This window comes from Heteronotia binoei, chromosome 10 (assembly GCF_032191835.1).
Source record: "Heteronotia binoei isolate CCM8104 ecotype False Entrance Well chromosome 10, APGP_CSIRO_Hbin_v1, whole genome shotgun sequence".
Taxonomy (NCBI): domain Eukaryota; kingdom Metazoa; phylum Chordata; class Lepidosauria; order Squamata; family Gekkonidae; genus Heteronotia; species Heteronotia binoei.
The window spans coordinates 100,180-126,137 of record NC_083232.1 but is presented as its reverse complement, the minus strand read 5'-3'; the positions used below and the strand labels follow the sequence as shown (position 1 = coordinate 126,137).

At 54.0% G+C, this 25,958-nt stretch overlaps 2 protein-coding genes across 2 annotated transcripts; one reads left to right on the top strand and one right to left on the bottom strand.

Moving 5' to 3' along the window:
• Positions 1-1,064: 1,064 nt before the first annotated feature.
• CHPF2 (chondroitin polymerizing factor 2) lies at positions 1,065-5,535 on the bottom strand. The gene is made up of 4 exons (XM_060247874.1): positions 5,288-5,535; positions 4,283-4,847; positions 3,470-3,652; positions 1,065-2,414 (listed from the first exon to the last, which is right to left on the bottom strand). The coding sequence occupies exons 1-4, from the start codon at positions 5,533-5,535 to the stop codon at positions 1,146-1,148; spliced, it is 2,265 nt and encodes a 754-aa protein (XP_060103857.1). The 3' UTR covers positions 1,065-1,145.
• A 453-nt stretch (positions 5,536-5,988) lies between these two features.
• Positions 5,989-14,910, top strand: ABCF2 (ATP binding cassette subfamily F member 2). The gene is made up of 14 exons (XM_060247875.1): positions 5,989-6,115; positions 6,572-6,866; positions 7,846-8,028; positions 8,228-8,399; positions 9,030-9,125; positions 9,235-9,337; positions 9,485-9,580; positions 9,702-9,821; positions 9,950-10,039; positions 10,134-10,244; positions 10,343-10,405; positions 10,574-10,702; positions 11,615-11,818; positions 14,320-14,910. Exons 1-14 carry the CDS (start codon positions 5,996-5,998, stop codon positions 14,455-14,457), a joined length of 1,920 nt encoding a protein of 639 aa, XP_060103858.1. The 5' UTR covers positions 5,989-5,995; the 3' UTR covers positions 14,458-14,910.
• The last annotated feature ends 11,048 nt before the right edge of the window (positions 14,911-25,958 follow it).

Genomic DNA, 25,958 nt, shown 5'->3' with positions numbered 1-25,958 from the left:
GCCTGATCCAACAGGGCTCCTCTTATGTTCTTATGTGCCACAGAGTGTTGGACTGGAGGGGCCATTGGCCTGATCCAACATGGCTTCTCTTACGTTCTTATGTACTCCTACAGCCAGCAAAGCAACAAACTGTCCCTACACTTCAGGGCAGCGAGTGCCGGATGGTCTTCCTTCCTGAGTGATGAAGCAGCAAGCAGCCCACCAGGAACCTTGAGTGCCAGTATTGGGGGGGGGGGGATCCTCCAGTCAGGAGGCCCCAAATGATCCCCCCATCCAACCCACCCACCCCCCAGTGGAGACATTCAGCCCACCCTGTGCACAGACTCCTTCATGTGCCCCCTCTCCCCTGCACCAGCGCTCTGCCCCACAGGCCAAGCCTGGGACCCAGCCGGGTGCAGTGGTGGACTCTAACCTGGAGTGCCGGGAGGTCTCATTCCCCACTCCTCCTCCTCCACATGCAGCCAGCTGGGAGACCTTGGACCAGTCACAGTTCTCACAGCAGTTCTCTCAGCCCACCTGCCCCCCAGAGTGTCTGTCTGTTGTGGCGAGAGGAAGGGAAAGGAGACTGCCAGCCCCTCCAAGACTCCCAGTGAAAGGTGGGGTAGAAGTCCAATCTTCTCTCCTCCTTCTTCAGAGAGGGCAGGAATGTGGCAGCCAGCCTGGCGGGGCAAGCCCCAGGAGCCTGCCAGTTCTCCCACCCATTCAGGCTCTGGCAAGGGCTTTGCCCGCAGCAGCAGCAGCCAGAGACCCTCCCCAGGAGCAGGGCTGGGGGCAACTCTGACTCTGCTCCCTGCAGGCCGGCTGTCTGCCTCCGAGGAAGAGGAGGAGGAGAAAGAAGAGCAGCCACGGGGCTCAGCCCCAAGGCCGCTCCAGCCCCTCCAGGGCTATGGCTCCCCTCAGACGCAGCCTACTGTTACAAACCAAAGCAGCATGTGGCTATTCAGAGCAGAACCTCAAATCCGAGACGTGGAGCATTTGCATTCCAAGTAGCCCAGCGCTGCGCATGAGCGCCCCAGGCCTGCCAGCAGGAGCAGAGCTGCAGATGGACGGCCAGGACGAGCGTGGCCTCTCTTGCGGTTTTAATGGCTCTTCCGGTAAGACCCCTGCGCTCCCTCCTCCCGGGTCCCAGCCCTCGTCCTCCTCCTTCAGGTGCTGTTGGCTTGCTCCTGCTCAAAGAGGGCCGCGGCCAGGTGGGAGCGGGAGGCCAGCCCCTCCAGGTTGCTCAGGACGCAGTGGTGGTAGAGCTCCTCACTCAGCCGCGGGTCGCAGCTCCTCAAGACGTACTTCTGCACCAGCCCCGGCTCCACGGCCCGGAAGAGGTGGAGCTCTGAGTAGCGCAGGAAGACGTCAAAGACCTCCAGCCCCTCCAGCGCCTCGTCCCGGTCCAGGAGGTCTGCGGCCAGCTTGGTGCGGGCAGCCATGTAGTCTGAGTTGTAGAAGCAGGCCTCAGCGAAGACATGTCGGTCGAAGTGCCCGTCCCGCAGGAAGTCCGTGCTGGAGGAGGAGGGGGCCGGCTGCTCCCCGCGGAAGGCCAGCACGGGGTTGAACTCCTGGAAGTGCACCGGGAAGAAGACCTGCCAGCTGCTGATGGCGTTCATGCGGCAGTGGTTCAAGACCTCCCCCGTCACCTCTGTCCAGACGCTGGCCAGGAAGAAGAGGGTGTCGACCGGGTGCTTCTTGGAGACCATGTCCATCAGCTTCACCTGGGAAGGCACCTCCGTCTTGACGCTGACCCAGGGGATCTTCACGTCCACGTAGCGCTTCTCCAGCTCAGCCACCATGTCCTTCACCCCCGCAAAGACATCCACCTGGCTGACCCGCTGGGCATCGTATGGGTCGTAGACGAACAGCAGCAGGAGGCGGGCATTCTCATGCATGTCCAGGGCGTTCATGGCAAACGTGTCGAGGAAGCTGCCCGCAAAGTCCCGCTCCTGCACCGTGAGGGGCAGCACGAGCTGCACCCGGGTGGCCTCCGTCACGTAAGGCATGGGGATGATTTCCACCCTGCTGAGAGGCCGCAGGAGGCTCACCCGTTTGGCCAGAAGGCGCCCGTGGCCCTTTTGGGTGGTGGCCTCCAGCAGCAGGTCCAGCTGGTACTCCATGCCCCGCATCGGGTCAAAGCGGCGGTAGCCGTTCAGCAGCTGCCGCTTGTGGAACCGCAGCTGGGGCTGGTAGCGCCGGTTCAGCTGCTCCAGGGCCGCCTGCAGGACGTCCCCCACATCCGCCTTGCTGGCCCCCACCAGCTGGCACTTGGGGGCTCCGCTGGGACAGGCAAAGGAGTGCTGCTCCGTGAAGTACTCCCAGCCAATCACCTCAAAGCGGGACCTGGGCACAAAGGGGGCGCTGATGCCCACTGGCCACGTCAGGCCAGCCTCGCCCGCTGGCAGCAGTGAGGACAGGTTCCGGATTTGCATCTGCCAAGGAGAGAAAGCACAGTTGTTCAGCCGGCAACTGCCCACCCTACACCCCTCTGAAGCCAAGCAGCCTGCCTCTTGGAAGGTCCAGGGCCCAGAAAGGAATGTCCTGCCCAGAAAGGAAGCCAGCCGGAGCCTCCCGGCAGCTCCAGGAGGAAGACGTCTGCAGACGCACAAAACATTTGTTTGCTGACTCAATGCTAAATACACCTGAGGGGGGGAGGACCGGGGAGGCACGTAAAGCCATGAAATACAAGAAATGTCCATTGAAACTTCCTAAGCTCTGACTCCTCCACTCCCCCGAGGCTGTATAACCTCCCTCCCCCTCCACCATCGTTCGGTGTGCATTCCTGCTGCTCGTGGTTCCCCATTGCCTTTCTGGGGGCGTGGCTCCTAGTCCACAAATGCTTCTGCAGCCAGCCGCCACAAGGTCTTTGGGAGATGACCAAGGTCTGGCACATCCCTGCCCGCCTCCTCTGTGGGAATTCCAAGCGGGGGGAGATGCAAACTTCCCAGGAAGGCAGCCCCCAGGCAGGCACAAGGACAGCAGTCCCAGCTGCTCGGCTGGGACAGAAGCAAGACACCTGGAAGGAAGGCCTCTACAGCCCCTCCCCACAGACCCCCCCCCCCAATGGAGTGGGTGGGACCCAACAAAGGACCCGATGGTGTCAGTCAGTTAGCCTCAAGTTGCCACATCGCTCCTTTCTGCGACTCAGACGCCAGCCAGTCGGGTCCCCCCCCCACTGCACCCTGACGACAGGGTGGGATCCCCCGGAGGGAGTCCTCTTCCCACCCCGCCTTCCCTGAAGCCAGCGCCTGCATGCCCCAGCCCAGGGTTCTCTCTCTCTCTGCCCCACCGGACCACGGAGGGCTGCCCAGGTTTCATGCCAACCCACGTGAGGAAGGGAACTGGCACCAGGTCCCTGAGATCAGAACCCTAAATCGAAGCACTGGATCCCCCACCCCAGGTGGAGCTCAGAGCAGCCCCCACACCTGCCTCCTGCAAGCAGCCAGCCACCCCCCCACCCCCAGCCCACCCAGGGCCCTTCCGCTACCTGCAGCTGCTCGATCTCTTGGTAGGTCTTCTCCAGCTGCATCCTGCTGAACCTCCTGTGCAAGCGGAACATGAGGGAGGCCTCCGTGACGGGGTGCACAGCAGCCGCCCCCCAAAAGCCCTGCCCCTCTGCCTCCTCTGGGTCTGCATTCTTGGCGAGCTCGTAAGTCAGGTACGGCTGGCCCTGGGCGGGGGGAGAAGACGGACAGACTTTGCGGCTCTCTGCCACCGCACCATCGAGTCCTTCAGCCTCCTGCCTTGAGAGCCTTCAGCTCAGCCAGCAAGTTCCCCCAACTCTCCACCCGCCCCCCATACTCCATCCCTCTCAGCCCCGCCCACCTCACAGGGAGGGAAAGGAGACTGCAGGCTGCTCTGAGATTCAGAGTCAGGGCGGAGGGCGGGATATAGATCTCATTTCTTCTTCTTCTTCTTCTTCTATCGGAACAGAGCATTCTGAGTCTCCCTCCAGTGGAGGAATTGGACCCTTAATTCTCCCCTGTTAACTTTCCTCCCCAACCCCAACCAGGCCATGCAGGCACAGTGCTCTCAAGTCACAGACCCGAGAAGCTGAGAGAGGCGGGATGCTCTCCTCCAAGCACGGCTTCCCAGCACCCTCAGCTGGGAAGATACTCCGAGAGAAGCAGCAGAGGGGCTTCCCCACTGCCCACAGCCGGCACAGTTTGCAGGGGTGCCGCCAGCCTGGAGGCAGCTGCCTGCTCGCTCGCTTGCTCGAGGGTGGGCCGCAAGCCAGCCTCCTGCTGCCAGAGCAGAGCCCTCCCAGGACCCTCCCCTCCCCTCCGGCCAGGGGAAGTACCTGATGCTGTGAGACGCAGCTGATGCCCAGGAAGTCCACCAGACATCGCCCCAGCCATTCGTCCGGGCGCACGCTGAGGATCTCGTTACGACAGCTGTCCAGGTAGGGGTGCAGCTTCAGCAGCAGACTGCGGGAGAGCAGGTAGCCAAAGCCCCCGTGGCAATACCGGGCATGCTCCTCCCCTCCGATGAACTCCTCCGCCCGCCCCAAGTAGACGTCCTGGTTGATGCTGAGGTGGCTCACGAGGGCCTTGACCTGCTCGGCGTGGGCGTAAGTGTCGTCCTGCATGAAAAAGAACCAGTCGTAGTCGCCCCCGAGGTGCTGGTGGATGTAGCGCACCGTCTCATACATCAGCCAGACGGGGCGCTCGTCGCCGTGGGACACCAGTGTCATGCCGTGCGGGGCCTTGGCGCCGCGCAGACCCGTGAAATACAGCAGGTGAGAGAAGTGGTGGGCCACAGTCTTGTTGACGGCCACAGCCAGCGTGTTCAGGGTGGCCTTCGAACTCAGCACGGCCACAAAGAGGCGCTCCCGGAAACCCAGCTCCGTCTGCACATACCGCGTCCTGTGGGGAACAGAAGGGGCACATTCATAGGAGTATGGGGCTGGGGAAATGGCGCTTTCTGTGCCAAGAACTGGAACCAGTCAGGCGGCAGCCAATCTCACAGCTCACAGACAGGGTCTCTCTGAGCCCCCTGCAAAGCCCCTCTGCTGTTAGGAGGCAGCAGTTGCTTGTGCTTCAGCTCTGCTGGGTGGAGGAGCCTGGGGGTGTCTGGCTTTGACAAGACACCCCCCCCCCCCCCCCGTGGGCGGCAGCTCCCAGAGTCCTTTCTCTTCCTGGAAGTCAGGCCCGCCCGGCATCGCAGCAGCGTTTTGCAAAGGAAGGCCGCCTGCAAACGAGGGGGCACACCCATCGCGGCAGCTCGGCCCCGCTTTCACCAGGGAGCGCCTCCCCAAAGGCCAGCCGCCTCCCTTCCCGCAGGGCTGCTGCATCTCCGCCCTTACCGGAGCACCTTCTTGTAGGGCTTGCCGGGGTCGCGGGCGTAGGGGACGAGGCGGGGCCGGAAGGCGTCCTGGGGGCCGGCGGGCTGCTGCGGGGGGCGCCCGGGGGGGTCCCCGCAGGGGTCGCCCGCCGCCTCCCCGCCGCCCTGGCTCCACGAGACGCGCAGCAGGCTCAGGCTGCAGCCCAGCGACAAGCCCAGCAGCAGCGGCAGCCCCGGCCGCAGCCAGCCCACCACGCGCCCCGCCCGCATCGCCGGGCCCCGAGCAGCCCCGCCCGGGAGGGCGGGAGACCGGGCGGGAGGGCGGCTGGCAACCGAGCGGGGCGGAGGCTGAACCCCAGGCAGCAAAGCCCCCCTCCCTCGCCTGGCAGGCCGCCCTCCCCGTCCACACGCCCGCCCGGTTGGCCTCCGCCTCGAAGCCCCTCCCCTCCGCGTCCCGGACTCCATTTCCCAGCAGGCGGCGCGCGGCGCGGGGCAGGCTGGGGCTTGTAGTGCCTCGACTCGTTTTCCCGGCGGCGCTCGGGGCCCGGCGTGCCTGACGTCCCGGGCGCGGATTGGCGGCGGCGCCGGAGGGGGCGGGGCGTGCGCACGCGGCAGCAGCTGTTCTGTTGCGACACCCGCGAGAGGCGAGAGGGAAGGAGGGAGGAAGGCCAGCCCCGCACGCCGCCCCGGTGAGGGAGGCCGCCCGCCCGCCCCCCGCGTCTCTGCAGCCATGCCGTCCGACCTGGCCAAGAAGAAGGCGGCCAAGAAGAAGGAGGCGGCCAAGGCGCGCCAGCAGCGGCCCAAGCGCGGCCCGGGCCCCGAGGAGGAGGCCGACGAGAACGGCGACGAGGCAGAGCTGCACGCCGCGCCCCACGCCGGTCAGCCGCGGGCGGGAGGGAGGGAGGGAGGGAGGGAGGGGCGCCGGCGGAACTCCCTGCTGCGGGGGGGAGGAGCAGAGCTTCCCCCTCCCCCCCCCGACCCTTCTCCCCCCGCAGAGGTGGGAGTTCGAGCTCAAGAAGGCGGCGGGGGGGGGGGGGAGGGAGGGGCGCCGGCGGAACTCCCTGCTGCGGGGGGGAGGAGCAGACCCTCCCTCCCCCCCCCCGACCCTTCTCCCCCCGCAGAGGTGGGAGTTCGAGCTCAAGAAGGCGGCCGGCGGGGGGGGGGGAGGGGCGCCGGCGGAACTCCCTGCTGCGGGGGGGGGAGGAGCAGAGCCTCCCTCCCCCCTCCCCGACCCTTCTCCCCCCCCCCCCGCAGAGGTGGGAGTTCGAGCTCAAGAAGGCGGCCGCCCGGGCAGGGGGGGAGGGAGGGGGCGCCGGCGGAACTCCCTGCTGCGAGGAGGGGCAGCACAACCTCCCCCCTCCCTGACCCTTCTCCCCCCCCCCCCGCAGAGGTGGACGCGGTCGCCCGCGCCCTGGAGGAGTTCGAGCTGAAGAAGGCGGCCGCCCGGGCGGTGACGGGGGCTCTGGCCTCCCACCCCAACAGCACCGACGTGCACATCATCAGCCTCTCGCTCACCTTCCACGGCCAGGAGCTGCTCAGCGACACCAAGCTGGAGCTCAACTCCGGCCGGCGCTACGGCCTCATCGGCCTCAACGGCACCGGTGAGCTGCTCTGCTGGGGCCTGCCTGCCTGCGCCATGCCCCACCGGCCTGCCTTGACGGCTCAGCCTCACAGAGAAGCTCCATGGAGTTAATTCTCAGCTTCCATTTTGGTTTGGCAGAAGTCTTGCCCTTTCCGGAAGGGCTTCCGTGCCCCCTGCCTGCCCATGGGGAAGTTGCCCAGCGCGGCCTCCCTTCACTTAGGGATAGAGGAGTTGGTGCCTTTCTCCTTTCCAGCCCTGCTCTTCTGGTCCCTGTTTAGCCACAAACCTCCCTGGGTGACTTGGAGCCAGCGCTGTTTCCTCAGCTCGGCTGCTTTGCCAAAGGCATCTTCAGGAAGAAGTGGGAAGGACAGTGCCCCGTTAGGCTTCCTGGATTCTCTGGGAGTCAGTCGGGGGATCAGTCAGAATATTAGCTGTCTGCTCCAGCGCTGGAAGGGCTGAATTATTCTTTGCAGTGGAGATTCTGATTCGCTCTCTCAGTGCGTGCTTTGATTTGATTTACTCCCCAAAGCGGTGAGCTGAGGTGACTTGAGGGAATGAAAGGCAGGCTTGCTGGCCCCCGGGGGGGCTTCATTCTGTGAAGCAGAGCTGACTTGCAGGACACTTGCAAGCTCTTCACCATTCATCTTTTTCTGCTTCTATCCCACCCTCTCCACCCAAGCAGTGCCAGTAGACCATGCGCTGAGCAGCCCTCCTTTTGAGTGTTCAGTGGTTTCGTGGGCCCTGCCTGCTGCAGGGTTGAATTCTTTGGACTTTCTCACTCTGGCAGTAGCGGGATGGGGGGCACTGTTGATTGATTTATTAACCCACCCTTCCTTCGAACAGGTTCAGGGAGGTGCCCACTGTTTCTTTAAGCATAGGGGGTGCATAAGGCACTGCCTCCTTGTCTGGAGCCTGCATCAGTAGCTGCCTCTCTGTACTGGGAATCACAGAAGCTGCTGCGCTCTGCTAGAATAACGCTCTCCTTCTGGTGTTTTAAGGAAAGTCCATGTTGCTGTCTGCCATTGGGAAGCGGGAAGTGCCCATTCCGGAGCACATAGACATCTACCACCTGACGCGAGAGATGCCGCCCAGTGAGAAAACTCCCCTGCAGTGTGTCATGGAGGTGGACACAGAAAGAGCCATGCTGGAGCGGGAGGCTGAACGGCTCGCTCACGAGGACGGTAACTGCCTCGGCTGCCCGGGGGGGTGCTTTCTTAGACACCGGGGAGGGCAGGGATTTCTCAAGAGGGTTTTGTGTGCCACAGCTGCAATGTGGTAGCCTGCAGAGGTGGGAACAGCCTTCCTCATGGCTTCTGCAGTAGGGGGTATGGCAGCTTGTCTGCAGAGGCTCATTAGTATTTTCCTCCCTGCCTTGCAAAGCTGAATGTGAGAAACTGATGGAGCTGTATGAGCGCCTAGAAGAGCTGGATGCTGACAAGGCAGAGATGCGGGCCTCCCGGATCCTCCATGGCCTGGGCTTCACCCCCCTCATGCAAAGGAAAAAGCTGAAGGACTTCAGCGGGGGCTGGCGGATGCGCGTGGCTCTCGCCAGGTAGGCAGCAGGAGGGGAGGCTTTTCAGATGGGATCAGGAAAGGCCTTTTGTTGGCTGCCATCACTCTGAGACAGGTCTTTCTGGGAGGGCCCAGAGCACCCACCCCACCTCATCTTCCTTCTTAACAAAACATCTTCTGTCTATAACCAAAGAGACATAGGGATCCAGGCAGTACAATAAGCTTATTGTGAGTGCTCAAAACAACAAGCGGTTTTAATTATTAGCACGACAGTGGAAGTGAAAAAAACAATAGTAAAGGTGGAACAAAGAAATATAAAAGCCCTAACACAACTACCTGTACGTTTCCTTCTCCTAATGCCAGCAGACTCACCACTGCTTGGGTGATGGAACCCTCCTGCTGCAGCCTCTCTGGAGAGAACAACTTTCACTCTGTAGCTGGGCCTTTTATTTCCTTCTTTCCAGGTCCCACTCCCCTGAGCAAGTTTTCTCTCCAGAAGTGCTGCCCACCCAATCAGAGGGTCTGAAGGGATCCTGTAGCTATTCTAGCATGGGCTCCTCTGGAGCTCGTAGACCCCACTAGGCCTCCGATCATGACACACACCCCCACCCCCCCGGCCACTCACTGGAAAGGGCCCTGCCCAGCTCCTTATTCTGGCTGTCCTTTGCAGAGCTCTGTTCATCCGGCCGTTCATGCTGCTCCTGGATGAGCCCACGAACCACCTTGACCTGGATGCCTGCGTGTGGCTGGAGGAGGAGCTGAAGACGTGAGTGGGGGGCAGCAGCCGTGGGGCAGGGGCAGGGTGGTCCCGCAGCAGATCTCTCCCTGCCCCCATTCCTCCTCCTCCTCAGGCACGGCTGCTCTTGGCTTTGCAGGTTCAAGCGCATCCTCGTGTTGATCTCGCACTCCCAGGACTTCCTGAACGGGGTCTGCACCAACATCATCCATATGCACAACCGCAAGCTCAAGTACTACACGGTGAGTGAGGCTCCTGCTGTGGGGGGCAGCCCTCCAGTCAGGGCTCTGTGGGTCTGGATGGGCCAGAGCTCCAAGCTTGGGGGGCCTGCTCGGAATGGTCCTGGAGGGCTAAAGGTTGGCTCCGTCCTCCTCCCTCTCCCTCTTCAGGGCAACTACGACCAGTACGTCAAGACCCGCCTGGAGCTGGAGGAGAACCAGATGAAGAGGTTCCACTGGGAGCAAGACCAGATTGCGCACATGAAGGTAGCACCAGCTGTGGCCTGCAGAGGGCAGAAGTCAGGGCCTGCTGGGGGGGCGGGTTTGGGGGGGCAGCCCTGGCACGCTTGGCCATTGCACCGATAAAGGAGTTTTTGGCTTGTTACAGAACTACATTGCGCGCTTTGGTCACGGCAGCGCCAAGTTAGCCCGCCAGGCACAGAGCAAGGAGAAGACACTCCAAAAGATGATGGCCTCGGGACTGACAGAACGGGTGATCAGCGACAAGGTAGGGTGGCCTGAGCTGGTGGGGAGGGGAGGGGAGGAATGGCGCTGAGCCCCCCACCCCTGGGCAGGGCACGGTCGTTGCTGGCAGGAGTCTTGACAGAGCTGTTTCCTTCCTTTGCTTCTCGCCAGACGCTCTCATTCTATTTCCCCTCCTGTGGGAAGATCCCCCCACCAGTCATCATGGTGCAGAACGTGAGCTTCCGGTACACCACGCATGGGGTGAGTGGAAGGCGTGGGGGGGGGCAGGAGAGTGTCTCCCAGAGCAGCTCACTCTAGCCCGCCTCTCTCTCTCTCTCTCTGCCTGGGGTTTTAGCCTTGGATTTACACCAACCTGGAGTTTGGGATTGATCTGGACACTCGGGTGGCCCTGGTAGGACCCAACGGAGCCGGGAAGTCCACGCTGCTCAAGCTGCTCACGGGGGAGGTGAGTGCCTTCTCTGCTCCCGGAGTCTCCAGCGGGGGGGAGGAGGAACGGGTGGGTGAGGCTTCCGTGTTCTCACTGGCCTCCTTTTCCCACCCCAGCTCCTGCCCACTGACGGGATGATCCGCAAACACTCGCATGTCAAGATCGGCAGATACCACCAGGTGCTGTCAGGGAGCTGAACCTGTTCCTGAGCGGGGGGGTGGGGGTGGGGGGATGCAGGAGGGGTGGGGTTCCCTTCCCAAGCATGAGCTGCAGGGTCTTGCTGAGGAAGGCCCCAGACCGGCTGTGGCTGCTGCTCGGCATCTCCCCTCTTCCTTTCCTGCCTGCAGCACTTGCAAGAGCAGCTGGACTTGGATCTGTCCCCCCTGGAGTACATGATGAAGTGCTACCCGGAGATCAAGGAGAAGGAGGAGATGCGGAAGATCATTGGCCGCTACGGCCTGACGGGGAAGCAGCAGGTGCGTTGGGGGGGGGGGCGTCTTCTGAACTGGGGAGTGTTCCCTGGAGGCTCTCAGAAAAGAAAGGCTCTGGGGCAGCCACAGGGAAACTTCCGATTTCACTTCCTCCTTAAAAGTTTCCACTTTTGGGGATGATGCAGTTGCTGAGGCCATGAGGGGGGGGGGGGCTTCTCCTCCCGCAAGGATTTGTTCTAGAGGCTTGAGGAGAACAGCTTCACTTTGGGGCTGGAACGAGAACACACACCCCCGCTGCCTCTTCTGTGCACGGATGGGGTGGTTCTGTGGGGCCAGTGGGGGGGCTGGTTTGGAGAGAGGAGGAGGGGAGCTTGAGATGCTGCCCAGCCCTGGAGGGTGCCAGTTGCAGCCTGCCTTGTCGTCTGCTGCACTCCTCTTTCCCTGCCGGAAGGGCTGTGGAGAGGGCCTCTGTCTCCCTGAAGGGGCCAGGCAGCCCAGCCCAAGGACCTTCTCTGTGGATGCACGCGGGTGGGGCTGGCTTCCTGGCAGCTGCAAATGGGCTCTTTCCTCTAGGGCTCTGGCTCGGCTCTTGGCAGGAGGCTGCTTGGCGCCCTACGCAGGCTGCCTTCCTCCATCCCACCCCGCCAAGGCTCTGCTCACTTCCTAAAACTGTGGTCTGCCAGCTCCTGGCAGCCTGCACCTGTGTGTTTTGTATCGAGCGGCGGAGGGGAGGAGCAGCAAGCAAGTGAGCAGGGCGGCGGGGAGCCAGAGGGGGCTAGCAGCGGCCACAGCAGCAGTGCGGGGGAGGGAGGCAAACTAGGCGGTTGCCTGGCTGGGGCACCAGAGGGGGGAGGGCCTCATTTGCCGCCCCCCATCTCCGAGTTTGCCTAGTGGGCGAGCTGGCCCTGCTTGTCATGGTGCCGCAGTGCTGAAGGTGTGTCTTCCTTCCCCTGGCAGGTCAGCCCAATCCGGAACCTGTCGGATGGGCAGAAGTGCCGTGTGTGCTTTGCGTGGCTGGCCTGGCAGAACCCCCACATGCTCTTCCTGGATGAGCCCACCAACCACCTGGACATCGAGACCATCGACGCCTTGGCCGACGCCATCAACGACTTCGAGGGGGGCATGATGCTCGTCAGCCACGACTTCCGCCTCATCCAGCAGGTCGGGGGTGGGGAGCACTAAGCAGTACCTGTGGGGGGTTGGGGTTTATGGCATGGTTATTATTTTAAAAACCCGCATGATGCCTCTTCACCCAAATAGGGCCCTTAAGGTAGCAGATGTCAAAGTCTTTAGGTATTTCAACTTTAAAACAGCTTTTAAAATGTGCACATATAAAATATTTGAACAAGTCAGTGAAATGCATAAACGGACAACTGCATGTACCATAACTAGGTAAGGAGGCCGATAACAGTTAGTAACGGAACACTGAACAAGCAGTGTCTTCACCTGGCTTCTTCCTTAAACAGAGGCTGGATGGCCGCCTGACAGCAAGGCTGATTCTGTAAATTAGGAAGGGCTGCCTCAGGGCTTAGTCTTCCTGGCCTTTTCTAACAGGCCTAGAGAAATGCGGATCACCACTTGGGGGTCAGGCAGCAGTTTCCCTCCTGCCTGACCCCAAAAACCTGGAGGGGTTTTTGCCATCTTCTGGGCATGGAGTCTGCAGTGGTCACTGGGGACGTATTGGTGAGTTTCCTGCATTGTGCAGGGGCTGGACTACATAACCCTGGAGGTCCCTTCAGGATGGATTTTGAAAGCTTTGATGACACCGCAGCTAAGAATGCTCCTTCTCAGGTTGCACCTGTCTAGTCTCAGGGGGCAGCAGGGGCATCCCAAGCAGGGTCTCCAGAGGGGGCAGCTAGGGTCATATGACAACAGGCAGTCCTGCAGCTCTGCTGGCCCCAAGCCTTACGGGGCTTGAAAGATTAATAGGGAGGAGCCAGTGTGGTTATGGTCCCTCTCCGTCTCACCTCACAGCATCCCGTACCATTTCTTGCTTCTGGCTGTCTTCAAGGGCAGTCCCATGCAGAGTGCGTTGCAGTAGTCTAATCTGAATATGATCAGGGCATGCACTGCAGTCCCAAGCTCTTTGCCACCAAAGCTGGTGAAGTCACCCTGGTCGCTGCTGCTACCACTTTTTAGCAGCACTCCCATGCTCCATCCTGCTTCTGTGCATAGGAAGGGTGGAACCCCATCCGGAACAGGAGGTGCTCCAATTTCGGGGCCAGATCTTCCCCCACCAGAAACAACTCTGTTTTGTCAGGATTATGAGCCCTCTCCCCTTCTGACCTGCCTCCGGACCCGTTTCTGTTTCCCACTGATCAGCTGGAGGTGCGAGAGAGAGAGCCGGATGTCATCAGCATGAGGGGCTGCTAAGGCCAGAAGGGGCTGCTAAGGCCAGGCTCCTCCCCCTCCCCCCCATTCAGAAGTACAGGGGAGACAGAGGCCAAGGGGCTGAGCAGCCTTCCCCGCCCCCCCTCAGAGGACCAAAAGCTCCACAGCAGAGAGCCTTCCGTCAGTCCTAACCCCCAAAGTCGGCTGTTTGTGTGTCTCCTCCTACTCCAGCACTGCCACGGCTGAGCCTGGAAACCAGGCAGGGTGGAATGGATCTGCTCCACCCTCTTCTGCCAGGACAACTCGGGAGCTGGCCAGCCGCCACTCTGCCATCCTGCCTGAGGTGGGAACCAGAATCATAGAATTGGAAGGGATCTCCAGGGTCATCTAGTCCAACCCCCTGCACAATGCAGGAAACCCACAAATACCTACCCCAGGAAACCAGGAAGGATGGAATGGATCCACGCCACCCTCTTCTGCCAGGACTCCTCGGGAGCTGGCCAGCTGCCGCTCTGCCATCCTGCCTGAGGTGGGAACCAGAATCATAGAGTTGGAAGGGACCTCCAGGGTCATCTAGTCCAGCCCCCTGCACCAAAGCATTAGAGGGAGCATTGCTGGTGACCAAGGGAGAGGTGATAAAGGGTTTGAAGAGAGCAGCTTCTCTCTCCACTCAGCCTCCCCATAGAGGTGTGACTTGGCAGGAGGTCAGGAGAGAAACCAGGAATACTTGTTCACACGTGGGGTTGTGGAATGTGGAACAGCCACCCATTTTAGATTTAAAGGAAATAAGAAAAGACGTCAGCAGTTCCAGTAGGGCAGAAAGGGGGGGATACAAAAGTTGCAGTGAGGAATGGGGACAGCTCTGACAGCTGAAAGAAGCCTCCATGGGCGGCGGCAGCAGCGTGTCCCTCTGGATGCCAGCAGCCACGGCCTGAAGGATTTCCTTGGCTTTCCCCAAGTACACGGGTTGGCTCTGGGGGCCCTATCCTGCATGAGTTGCAGGCTCTCTCCTCTGTTCCCTCACACCCAGGGCCAGACCGGGGCTTCTGTGTTCCCCTCCAGGCCGTTGTCCCCGCAGGGAGGTGCCTAGGGGCTCAGTGCAGGGGAGCTTTCCTGCAGACCACAGCTCTCTCCCACTCCCTCCCTCCCTCCCAGTGGTGTTTCAGCTCAGGAAACGGGGTGGGGGGAGGAGAAGCCCCCAGACTGAGTGGCCAGCCTGTGCCGGGGGCTGGGGAGAACCTGCAGCTCAGCACATGACCCTGACTGGCCCCTGCAGCCTCTGGGTGGGGCTCCAGCAGCAAACGCCTACCTGTGTTCTTGTCGTCATCCAGGTTGCTCAAGAGATCTGGGTGTGTGAGAAGCAGACCATCAGCAAGTGGCCCGGCGACATCCTCTCCTACAAGGAGCACCTGAAGTCCAAGCTGGCGGGGGAGGAGCCTCAGCTGCCCAAGAAGCCCCCCAGCGTGTGAGTGCGGCTGGACTGGCCAGGGCCATCTCTGGAGACCAAAGCGAGCCTCTGGCCCCAGGGCAGGAACAGACTGTGTGGCTCCCGGTCCTCGCGGGGCCCTGCTGCAGCCGCTTCTTCCGTCGCTCCTTGCCGAGCCTCGGGTCATCTCCCCCTCCTCTGCCTGCCGTCCACCGCCAGGGCTGTGCTGCTGACCGGTGCAGCCGGATGCCGACTTCCAGGCCGGAGCCTCTCCTGTCCTCCTCTCTGTGTGTGAAATGCTCCCCACCCCCCAACCCCCGGGGGATGCTTGCTGCTGGCGGGCTTGGATGGAGCGCCTGGCTTCTTGCTGCTGCAGTCCCTGGACTCTGCTGTCCGGCTGGGGCCTCTGTTGGTTTTTAACAAGTATTTATCAGTCTATGTGCCACCTGCAGGCCTGCCTGGGGCACAATGAGTCAATAAAGATGGAGGGAGAAGACCCTGGTGTGACCCCTCTTCCTTCCCCAGGTACCCACTTTTCCCATCTGCCCCATCAAGGGCAGAAGCACCGGAGCCGTCTCTCGCAGGTCAGCTTTTGTCCGAAGCCTCTTCCTTGCATTCCAGCATCCCCAAAATCAGGATCGCATCCAACTCTGTAGCAGAACCACTGGTGGGGCAGGGCAGTGTTGTGGGGGGAGAAGTGCCTCTCGGCAACCTCTGCGTCTCTGCGAATGTGGCGGCAGCAGGGCGTGGGGAGAGAGAGAGCATGTGCCGGCAGGCTGAACTGTGGGGATGTGATGCAAAGGAGCCCAGGTGGGCGAGGGAGGGGATGGGTCCTCATGAACCTGAGGCAGGCTCTCTCCCCTGCCCCACAAGTGGGGGCAGAGGGCTTCCTCTCGGCCCCCCAACGGGTGCAGGTGGCCTCCTCCTCCTGCCCTCAGTCCTAAACTGAGTTGTCCCCCCCACCCCCAGAATGGGGAGGCTGGCCCTGCTTGGGACGGCCAGGGGGAGGGTGTGCGGGGGTCATTTCACAGCCTCCAGCTTTCTCTTTCCAAGAGGGAGACAGGTGGGGCTAGAGCTGCCTCTAACCTTTTCCTCCGCAGCTGTTTTTACCCCCTCTGAGGAAAAGCCTGCATCCCCATAGTGGCAGAAGTGGAGGCAGAAAGGGTTAGGGAGCCAGGTCTTGGGTCGTCTCCCCGCCCCCCCTAAAGGGCAACAGCTGTGTTTGGAGAGCAGGGGCCATCGCGGGTGGGGGGAGCGGGTAGAAATGCCTTCCCTTGGCTTGGCCATGACCGGGTGCTGGCCGTTGGCCGAGAGGCATTGCTGGGTTTGGGTATAATTGCAAAAGCACGCTGATCTTCCCCACCCGAGTACTTTGGTGTACAAAGTGTGCCCCCCCCCCCGTCTGTTCAGTCAGTAACTGCCTTCCCCCTGCTGTGCGCGCAAAAGGCGCTCTCTCGCCCACGACCGTGGTCACCTGGCTGGGGCAGGGAGAGAAGCCGGTGCCTGCACGGCCACATCTGGTCCACGCAGAAGGAGCAGGCAGCTCCACAGGTGAGCAGGTCTCCTTGGCTAGGGCTGGAGGAAGGAGGAGCCCACCTGGCCCAAGGGGAATGCTGGAGTGGAGAGCAGCTCATGCCATGCCTGAAAACAAGGTCAGGACCTCTCCACCCCACCATAGGCTCATTTTTATCAGGAGCAGCCCCACAGTTCAAGCGAGCTCCATTCAGGTAGGGGAAATAATGTTGCCCATCCCAAAAGGGCTACAGGGGACATCTCTGTGCTTCGACTCAAAAGTTCTGCAGCAGCAAACAAAGGTCCCTTGTTTTTAAAGCAGATGGACTGAGCTGAGGTGTGCCCCAAGTGGCAGCCAGGTAACTACTTGCCTGTCAGGTTGATGTCAATACCTGGCAAAGTTTTAGAACAAATCCATCAGTTCTGGAGCATTTGGTAAAGATGCCACCAGGGATTTTTCAAGAACAAGGCATGTCAGACTAATCTGATCTCCTTTTTTGAGAAAGTTACTACCTTGCTGGGTCGGGGATGTTGTAGACATAGCTTGTCTTGATTTCAGTATGGCTTTTAATAATGTTCCACATACTGTCCTTATTGACAAGTTGGTAAAATGAGGTTTGGATCCTGCTACTGTTAGGTGGATCTGTAACCAGTTGACAAATTACTCCCAGAGAGTGTGAATGGTTTTGCCACGGATCCTGGGGAGGCTTTTGGTTTTTTTGCTCTTTTTGCCATCTTCTGGACTTGCAGCAGGGGTCACTGGGTATGGAAGTGTTGGGGGAGGTACTTGTGAGTTTTCTGCATTATGCAGGGGGTTGAACTAGATGACCCTGGAGGTCCCTTCCAACTCTGCTGTTGGTAGGGATGTGTCCTGTGGCCCCCCTACCTTCCAGCACCACAGCCTGGATTTGTGTCCTTTTCTCATCCAAACTGAAGCTCTGGGTATCTGGGCAGCTGCTGAGTTCCGTAGCTCTGACCATGGGGCAGTGAGGATGGAGGCCCTGCCCTTTCACTCCTTGGCATGAGCCCTCCTTTTTTGGCCCTCGAACACAGATTCCTTCACCCACCTGCTGGCAGCCTGCCTGCCTGAGAGGGAAGGAGCCCTTCCCCTCCTCTTCCCTCTCCAGCTGGGGCCCATCCCCACAAAAGGCACTGGTGGTGCTCAGCCTTGCTGGCCTTCGGGTGTTACAGCCTGCTTCACTCTATGGGGATGGAACCAAGGAGCAGGGTCACCCCACTGCAGTTCTGGGGCGGTGGCTGGTCCAGACACAGAGCTGGGGGGGGTGGAGTCGAGGGTGGGGGAGTGGCCTTCCCTGGGACCTGGAGCCCCCAGCTGGCCAGAGAGAGTTCTGCCATGGAGCAGCAGGCCAAGGTGTCACCACTAGAAGGCGGGGTGGTGGGTGCCAGAGAACAAGGTGGCTTCTAGGAGGGAGCTTTGACTGGACCCGCCTTCCTGGTGTTGGCCCCACATGTGGCCGGGGAAAAGCAAGGAGCTCCTGAGTGGCAGGAGGCAGAGAGGCCCTCCCCTCTAAAGCCACAGGAGCCCTGGCGCTGCTGGAAGTGCCTTTTCACACATGCAGCCTGCTCCGCCGAGGGCTGGAAGAGAAGCCTCGTGGGGGGGGGCGTTCCCTCTCTCCCTCCCTGGGCCAGAGAGGGGCCTGAGCAAAGGAGCCCCCCGGACTTCCGGGATCAGAAAATGGCGAGCTGAGCTGCTTTCCTTAACGGAGGCAAGCTGGCACTTCTGTTCAGGGTAGTAAAAGGCAAACTAATGCCTTCTGCCTACTTTTCTCAGCTAGAGAATTGTCCAAGATATGCAGATACTTTGAGGAGACTTACCTTGGCTGAAAAGGGGGCTCCTTTGAGGGACCTCCGGAGAGAAGTTGCATATTCATCATCTACAGAAGGTTCCAGAATCATTTATTTGACTTAAGCTCAACAGGCTCCGAGTCTTCTTTTACAACTTTAAACATCTAATCTACAAAAGACTGGTGTCGATTTGGATAAACTACAAAAAAAAGGTATTGATCGCTATCTTTTCACTCCGGGACTAATTAAAGCTAAACGAAACAAAATTAAAAGGTGGGAGTTCGATATAATAGAAGCCTGAAAGGAGGAGAAGAAAAGGGGCTAAATTTGAACTTTGTAAATGTTAAAGACAGTGCTAAAAGGAGAAAGTAATTTATTGTTTTGTCTATCTGGTTGAGGAAGTAGCCCCATCGTCATAGATCTGCGGCACTCACAGTCAACACAGGAAGTACATCAGACATCGCAAGATTTCTCTACCAGCGAAACGAGACTTGGTGGCAGGAAAAGAAGGAAGTACCAGAGGAAGAAGAAGGAAGCAAGAGAAGCAAACAGCCTACTCTAGGATTATAATATCAGAGAGAAACATCGGTGGCCATTGTTGGGAGGATAAAGTTTTAACGTTTTTAAAGTGACTGGGACATTAAAAATTGGTGGAGTCGAGTTGGTAATTTTTAAAAAAGGACTATTGGACAGTGGTGAAGAAAATTTGAATTGGATTAAGGGAAAAGAAGGAAAAAGTGAAGCAAAAGTTGTGTCCGCCATTTGGGGGAAAATAAAAACTTTAAACATTAATATCTGAACCTGGGAGGCTCAGAAGGCAGCTAAATTGGGTTCATTGGAAAGGGCAAGCTTCACTCTATTAAACCTGATGGTCCAAATTTAATTTGGTGAGATAAAAAATCTCGATCTTTTTTATATGTTAGATCCGAAGCAAATTCGTACTAGGTCTGATTCAATGGAGAAAATGCAAGCCCAATTAGATGCAATGGAAGCCAGGATAATGAAGGGGGTGAAAGAAATGATAACTGCCTCTAAAAAAGAAATAAGAAATTATATTGAGGACTCAAAAAAAGAATTAAAAAAAGAGAATCTCAGAAATGAGACTGTAGTAATAACAAAAAAAGTACAGGAGCTGGTAGAGTGAAAACACAATTCCACCTTATTAAAATTACAAGAAAAGGTGATAATACATGACTGCAAATTGATGGAGACACAGATTCGTCTGAGAGGTGTACGAGAAGATGAAGACTCTGATTTGAAAGAATACATAATAAAAATAATTGCAGAATTTTTGGAGGAAGATCCGGAAGGGAATAGAAATATGTATGATTATATGTATAGAGTGAATTTACTCTATGTAAAAAAGAACAATCTGCCAAGAGACGTGGTCATAAGATTTATGACAAAATAAATGGTGGGAAAAATCATGAACAAAATTTTTGAAAAAAACATTGATAGTGGGAGGTAGTAGGATAAGAATTATGAAAGAGTTGCCAAGACAAGTGTTAAATGACAGGAATGCATATAAAAAACTGACAGAAAAGTTACGTGACAACGGAATGAGATACAGATGGCTAATACCTGAAGGTCTGAGCTTTGAACTTCAAGGGAAAAGGATTACAATTACAAACACACAGGAACTGTGTAGATTTATGGAGAAAATAAAGAATTCGCACCATGATGGATTACAAATTAATATATTGGAATGTAAATGTACTAAATTCACCACAAAAAAGAAGAGCAACATTTCATTGGATAAAAAAAAACAAAATTGTAATATAGTTTGTTTACAAGAAGTATATATTAGACAAAAGGATTATAAATTTTTATGGAATAAGCAATTGGGACTAGAATTTTATACATTGCCTGAACAGAAGAAGAGAGGAGTAATTTTTTATATTAAAAAAGAATTAGATCCGAGGTACATCGCAGTGGAAATTTTATTGAATGCTAAAAAAACTTTGTTAGTGGGACTTTATGCTCCGAATGGTGCAAAGGTCACTTTAAAAAATATATATTACGCAACATCTTGATGAAGGGACATATGAGCAAATTTTGTTGATGGGGGACTTTAATGGAACAATTCAAAATACACTAGATAGATCTGGGAAGAAAAAAATTGATAAAGAAGGGAAATTGCCAAAATCATTTTTTGAGCTGGTTAAACAAGAGAATTTGGAGGATATATGGAGGAAGTTCAATCCTGAAGTACGAGACTATACCTTTTTTTCAGCCAGACATAATTCTTTTTCTAGAATTGACATGTTGTGGGGTTCCAAAGACTTGGGACTTATAACAAAGAAGATAGAGATTTTACCAAAAATAGGGGCTGACCATAACCCAATAATGTGGATTACAAAATTGTCTAAAAAGTCGAGAAGATGGAGAATAAATGAAGATTTACTACAGAATAAAGAAGTAGTGACATCTCTAGAAAAGGAAACTAAAGCTTTCTTCCAAATAAACGATAAAGAAGATATAGAATTTTAGACGGTGTGGGATGCTTATAAAGCAGTAATGAGAGGAATATTAATAACACTGAATAATAAAGATAAGAGAGCAAAAGATAAACAGATCTTGGACATTCAAAATGAAATTAAGAAAAAAGAAGGTGAATTAAGAAAAAGGCCAGGGAAAAAGAAAATTATTAGGGAGATTACAATATTGCAAACACAAATGAGACATTTGTTAAATATGAACATATGAAGCTACCTTATACTGAATCAGACCTTTGGTCCATCAAAGTCAGTATTGTCTTCTCAGACTGGCAGCGGCTCTCCAGGGTCTCAAGCTGAGGTTTTTCACACCTATTTGCCTGGACCCTTTTTTTTTGGAGATGCCGGGGATTGAACCTAAGACCTTCTGCTTCCCAAGCAGATGCTCTACCACTGAGCCACCATCCCTCCCCTAAGGAGGAAATGGAATGGAATTTGAAAAAAATTACAACATAAATCTTTTGAGGGAGCAAATAAACCTGGAAAGTACTTGGCTTGGCAACTGAAGAAAAAACGAAAAAGTAAAATTTTTAACAAAATTGTGGTTGATGGAAAAGAGAAGGTGGATCAAGAAGGAATAAAGCAAGAATTTTTTAAGTATTATGCTAATTTATTTAAGGGTGTTAAAGTAAAGAAAGAAAGGATTGAAATGCATTTGCAAAAAATCAAAATAGCACCCTTAACTAAATATATGGAAAAAATTTTGAACGATCCAATTGAAAAAATAGAAATTGAAGCAGCGATTAATGTAATGAAAGTTGGAAAGGCACCTGGACCAGATGGATATATGGCAAAAAATTTTAAAATGCTCAAAGAAGAATTAGTATCGAAACTTCAAAAATTAATGAATGCGATAAGATCAGAGGGGAAAATACCCAATAAATGGAAAGAAGCTGTAATTTCACTGATTCCAAAGAAAGATAGAGATGTCACAAATGTAAAGAATTATAGACCAATTTCATTATTAAATAATGATTATAAGATATATACAAGAATCCTGGCACAACAGCTTAAACAATATTTAATAAATTTTATAAAGGAAGATTAAGCCGGTTTTCTTCCCAAAAGGCAAATAAGAGACAATATTAGAACTGTTGTAAATATTGTAGAATATTATGAGAGACATCCAGAGAAGGAAGTTGCATTATTTTTTGTGGATGCAGAGAAAGCTTTTGATAATCTGAACTGGGACTTTATGTTTGCAGTAATGGAAAAAATAAAGTTGGGGGAGAACTTTATAAGAATGATAAAGACAATATATACTGAACAACGTGCAAGGTTATGTATAAATGCAGATCTCACAGATGAAATGAAAATTAGCAAAGGTACAAGACAAAGTTGTCCGCTTTCGCCATTGTTGTTTATAATGACTCTTGAAATCTTACTGATGCAAATACAAGATGATGAAGAAATAGAAGGAATGAGAATTAAAGGTTTTACCTATAAATATAGAGCATTTGCAGATGATATAATGTTTATAAATGAAAATCCTATACAAGTAACACCTTTGTTATTAGCTAAAATACAAAATTTTGGAGAATTGGCGGGACTTTATGTTAATAAAGAAAAATCAAAACTTTTATGTAAAAATATGCAAGTACATAAAAGGAACTGCAGAGTCTAACGGGATGTGAGGTCACTTCTAAAGTAAAATATTTGGGTGTGGAAATAACAATGAAAAATATTGATTTGTTCAATAATAATTATGAAAAGTTATGGCGGAAAATGAAGATATGATAAAATGGAACAAGCTTAATTTGTCATTGCTTGGGAGAATAGCTGCAATTAAGATGAACATTTTGCCGAGAATAATGTCTTTATTCAAAACAATCCCAATTGTGAAAGACAGCAAGCAATTTAATAAATGGCAAAGAAAGATCTCAGAATTTATATGGGCTGGGAAGAAACCAAGGATTAAAATGAAAGTTTTAACAGACACTAAAGAAAGAGGAGGTTTTCAGCTACCAGATTTAAGACTATATCATGAAGCAGTTTGTTTGGTGTGGATAAAAGATTGGGTGACGTTATTGAATAAAAAACTTTTAACGTTGGAAGGTCATTGAAATAAATTCAGCTGGCATGCTTATATTTACTATGGGAAGAAAAAGATGGATGGTTTTTTCTCTCACCATTATATAAGAAACAACTTACTAAATATTTGGATGAAGTATAAGAAATATGGCGATGAGAGAAAACCACTATGGATAGTGCCTGCAGAAGTAATAAAATAATGGCTGAGTTAGGAGAGGGAAAGTGGATGTCATACAATCATTTATTAAAAATACAAAGCAGGAAAGTAGAGTTGAAAACTGCTGAGGAGCTGAATTATAAGTATGACTGGTTTCAAATGCAACAAATAAAGAGTTTGGTGGAAAGTGATCTTAAAACTGAAGGAATAAGGCGAGAACAAATGGAAATGGAAATAGTTCTGCTTGGAGATAATGAAAAATTAATTTCAAAAATTTATAAGTTACTTTTAAAATGGTCTACAGAAGATGAAGTAGTGAAATCTCAAATGATTAAATGGGCAATTAATGTAAATAAAGAAATCCAGATGGACACATGGGAATATTTGTGGAAGAACTCTATGAAACTCTCAACATGTCAGAGTATCAAAGAAAATTGTTTTAAGATGATGTACAGATGGTGTATGACTCCTAAAAAATTGGCAAAGATGAACAATAAAATGCCATACAGATGTTGGAAATGTAAAAAAACATGAAGGTTCTTTCTATCATATGTGGTGGACTTGTGAAAAAGTTTTGGCAGATGATTCAACAAGAGATTTCTAAGATCTTGGGATACGAATTCACCAAATGTCAGAGACTTTTCTGTTGGGATTACAAATGGAAAAATTTCCAAAAGAAGATAGGACTTTAATCTGGTACTTGCTCTCAGCTGCTAGGACATTGTATGCGCAATTGTGGAAGCAAGAAAAAATACCAGAGCAATGGGATTGGATTGTAAAAGTCATGACATGGAGTGAAATGGACAAGTTAACAAGAACCTTAAGAGACTATGATTTAGAAGTATTTAAGATGGAGTGGAAAAAGTTCAGAAGATACATAGAAAAAGAGTGGAAAATAAAAGGACATTGGACAATCTTCGCTAATGACTAAGTATAAGAGGGAGGAGGATATGAATTGGTTCTTATTAATTCTCTCTCTCGGCTTGACTTCGCGAATGAAGATTTAAGAAGGGTGCAGTAGTCCACGTCTGCTGCAGGCTCGCTGGTGGCTGACAAGATCAATGCGGGACAGGCAGATCCGCCCACAGTGGCTGCAGGGAAAAGTCTGATTTGGGGTTGGTGCTGTAGCAGTGCGATTCTTCCTCAATCTCCTTTTGTCCTCAAGACCAGCTATGCGTGCGTTCTCAAAGGAAGAGACAGCCTGGTGGATGGTGTGCCTCCATGCTTTGCGATCTGAGGCTAGGTCAGACCACTGGTGATGGTTGATGCGACAGGTGCCAAGGGATTTCTTCAAGAAGTCCTTGTACCTCTTCTTTGGTGCCCCTCTATTTTGATGGCCAGTGGAAAGTTCGCCATACAGAGCAATCTTGGGAAGGCGGTGGTTTTCCATCCTAGAAATATGCCCTGCCCAGCGCAGCTGCGTCTTCAACAGCAGTGCTTCGATGCTTGTAACCTCCGCCCTCTTGAGGACTTCAGTGTTGGTCACAAAGTCACTCCAGTGGATGTTGAGGATGGTGCGAAGGCAGCGCTGATGAAAGCGCTCAAGGAGTCGCAGGTGATGACGGTATAAAACCCACGATTCGGAGCCGTAGATGAGGGTTGTCATCACAACCGCTTTGTAAACATTGATCTTTGTGCCTTTTTTCAGATGCTTGTTGCTCCACATTCTTTTGTGCAGTCGGCCAAATGCACGGTTTGCCTTTGCCAGCCTGTTGTCAATCTCCTTGTCGATCTTGGCATCTGAGGAGATGATGCACCCCAGGTAGCTGAACTGCTGGACTGTCTTCAGTACTGATTCACCCACAGTGATGCAGGGAGGGTGATAATCTTCCTGGGGTGCAGGCTGGTGGAGAACTTCTGTCTTCTTCAGACTAACTTCTAGGCCGAATAGCTTGGCAGCCTCTGCAAAGCAGGATGTCATATGCTGCAGAGCTGATACCGAGTGGGAGACGAGTGCAGCATCATCAGCAAATAGTAGCTCTCGGATGAGTTTTTCCATTGTCTTGGAGTGAGCCTTTAGTCGCCTCAGGTTGATCAGTGCGATAGCGGATGTAGACACCATTGTCATCATCTAGATCTACGGCGGCTCTTTGAAGCATCATGCTAAAGAAGATCGTAAAGAGAGTTGGCGCGAGAACGCAGCCTTGCTTTACACCTGTGCCTATTGGGAAGGGCTCCGAGAGGTCGTTGCAGTGTCTGACTTGGCCTCGCTGGTCTTCATGTAGCTGGATGATCATGCTGAGGAACCTTGGGGGACATCCTAAACGTTCCAAGATTTGCCACAGGCCTTTCCTGCTAACGGTATCGAAAACTTTGGTAAGGTCGACAAAAGTCACATATAGACCCTTGTTCTGTTCCCTGCATTTCTCTTGGAGCTGCCTGAGAACAAATACCATGTTGGTGGTGCTCCTGTTAGCTCTGAAGCCGCACTGGCTCTCTGGGAGGAGTTCTTCTGCAATGGTGGGCACCAGTCTGTTCAGGAGTATTCTGGCAAGGATTTTGCCTGCGATGGAGAGCAGGGTTATCCCCCGGTAGTTGGAGCAGTCTGACTTTTCTCCTTTGTTCTTGTGTAGAGTGATGATGATTGCATCGCGGAAGTCCTGTGGTATTTTGCCTTGTTCCCAGCAGGTGACAAGTACTTTGTGAAGTGTGCTATGTAGTACTGTGCCCCCATGCTTCCAGATCTCTGGTGGGATTCCATCAACTCCCGCTGCCTTGCCACTTTTCAGTTGCTTGATGGCTTTAACAGTCTCTTCTAGGGTGGGGATCTCATCCAACTCTGTTTTCACTGGCTGAAGTGGGGTGAGGTGGATTGCTGAATCTTGAACTACGCAGTTGGCACTGAAGAGAGCCTGAAAATACTCCGACCACCGGTTCAGTATGGATGCCTTGTCTGTGAGGAGCACTTGGCCGTCTGCACTACGCAAGGCACTCTGAGCCTGATATGATGGGCCATATACTGCCTTCAGGGCTTCATAGAACCCTCTTAAATCACCAGTGTCTGCACACAGCTGGGTTCTCTCTGCAAGCTTGGTCCACCACTCGTTCTGAATGTCTCGAAGCTTGTGCTGGAGGTTGCTACATGCAGCGCGAAAGATTGCTTTTTTCCTGGGACAGGAGGGCTGAGCAAGATGTGCTTGGTAGGCAGATCTCTTTTTCGCTAGTAATTCTTGGATCTCTTGATTGTTCTCGTCAAACCAGTCCTTGTTTTTCCTTGTGGAGAACCCGAGGACTTCTTCAGAGATCAACAGGATGGTAGTTTTTAGGTGTTCCCAGAGTGCTTATGGAGAAGGGTCTGTGGGGCAACTGGGGTCCTCAATTCTTGACTGGAGTTTTGCCTGGAAGGCAGCTTTAACTTCGGCTGACTGAAGGCTGCCAACCTGAAGCTTCCTCCGAGGGATACCTCCTCTCCTGGGTGTGGGTTTAAAGTGAAGGCGGAGATTGCAGCGTACAAGATGATGATTCGTATGACATTCCGCACTGGGCATTACTCGGGTGTGTAAGACATCTCGAAGGTCTCTCTGGCGCACCAGAATGTAGTCA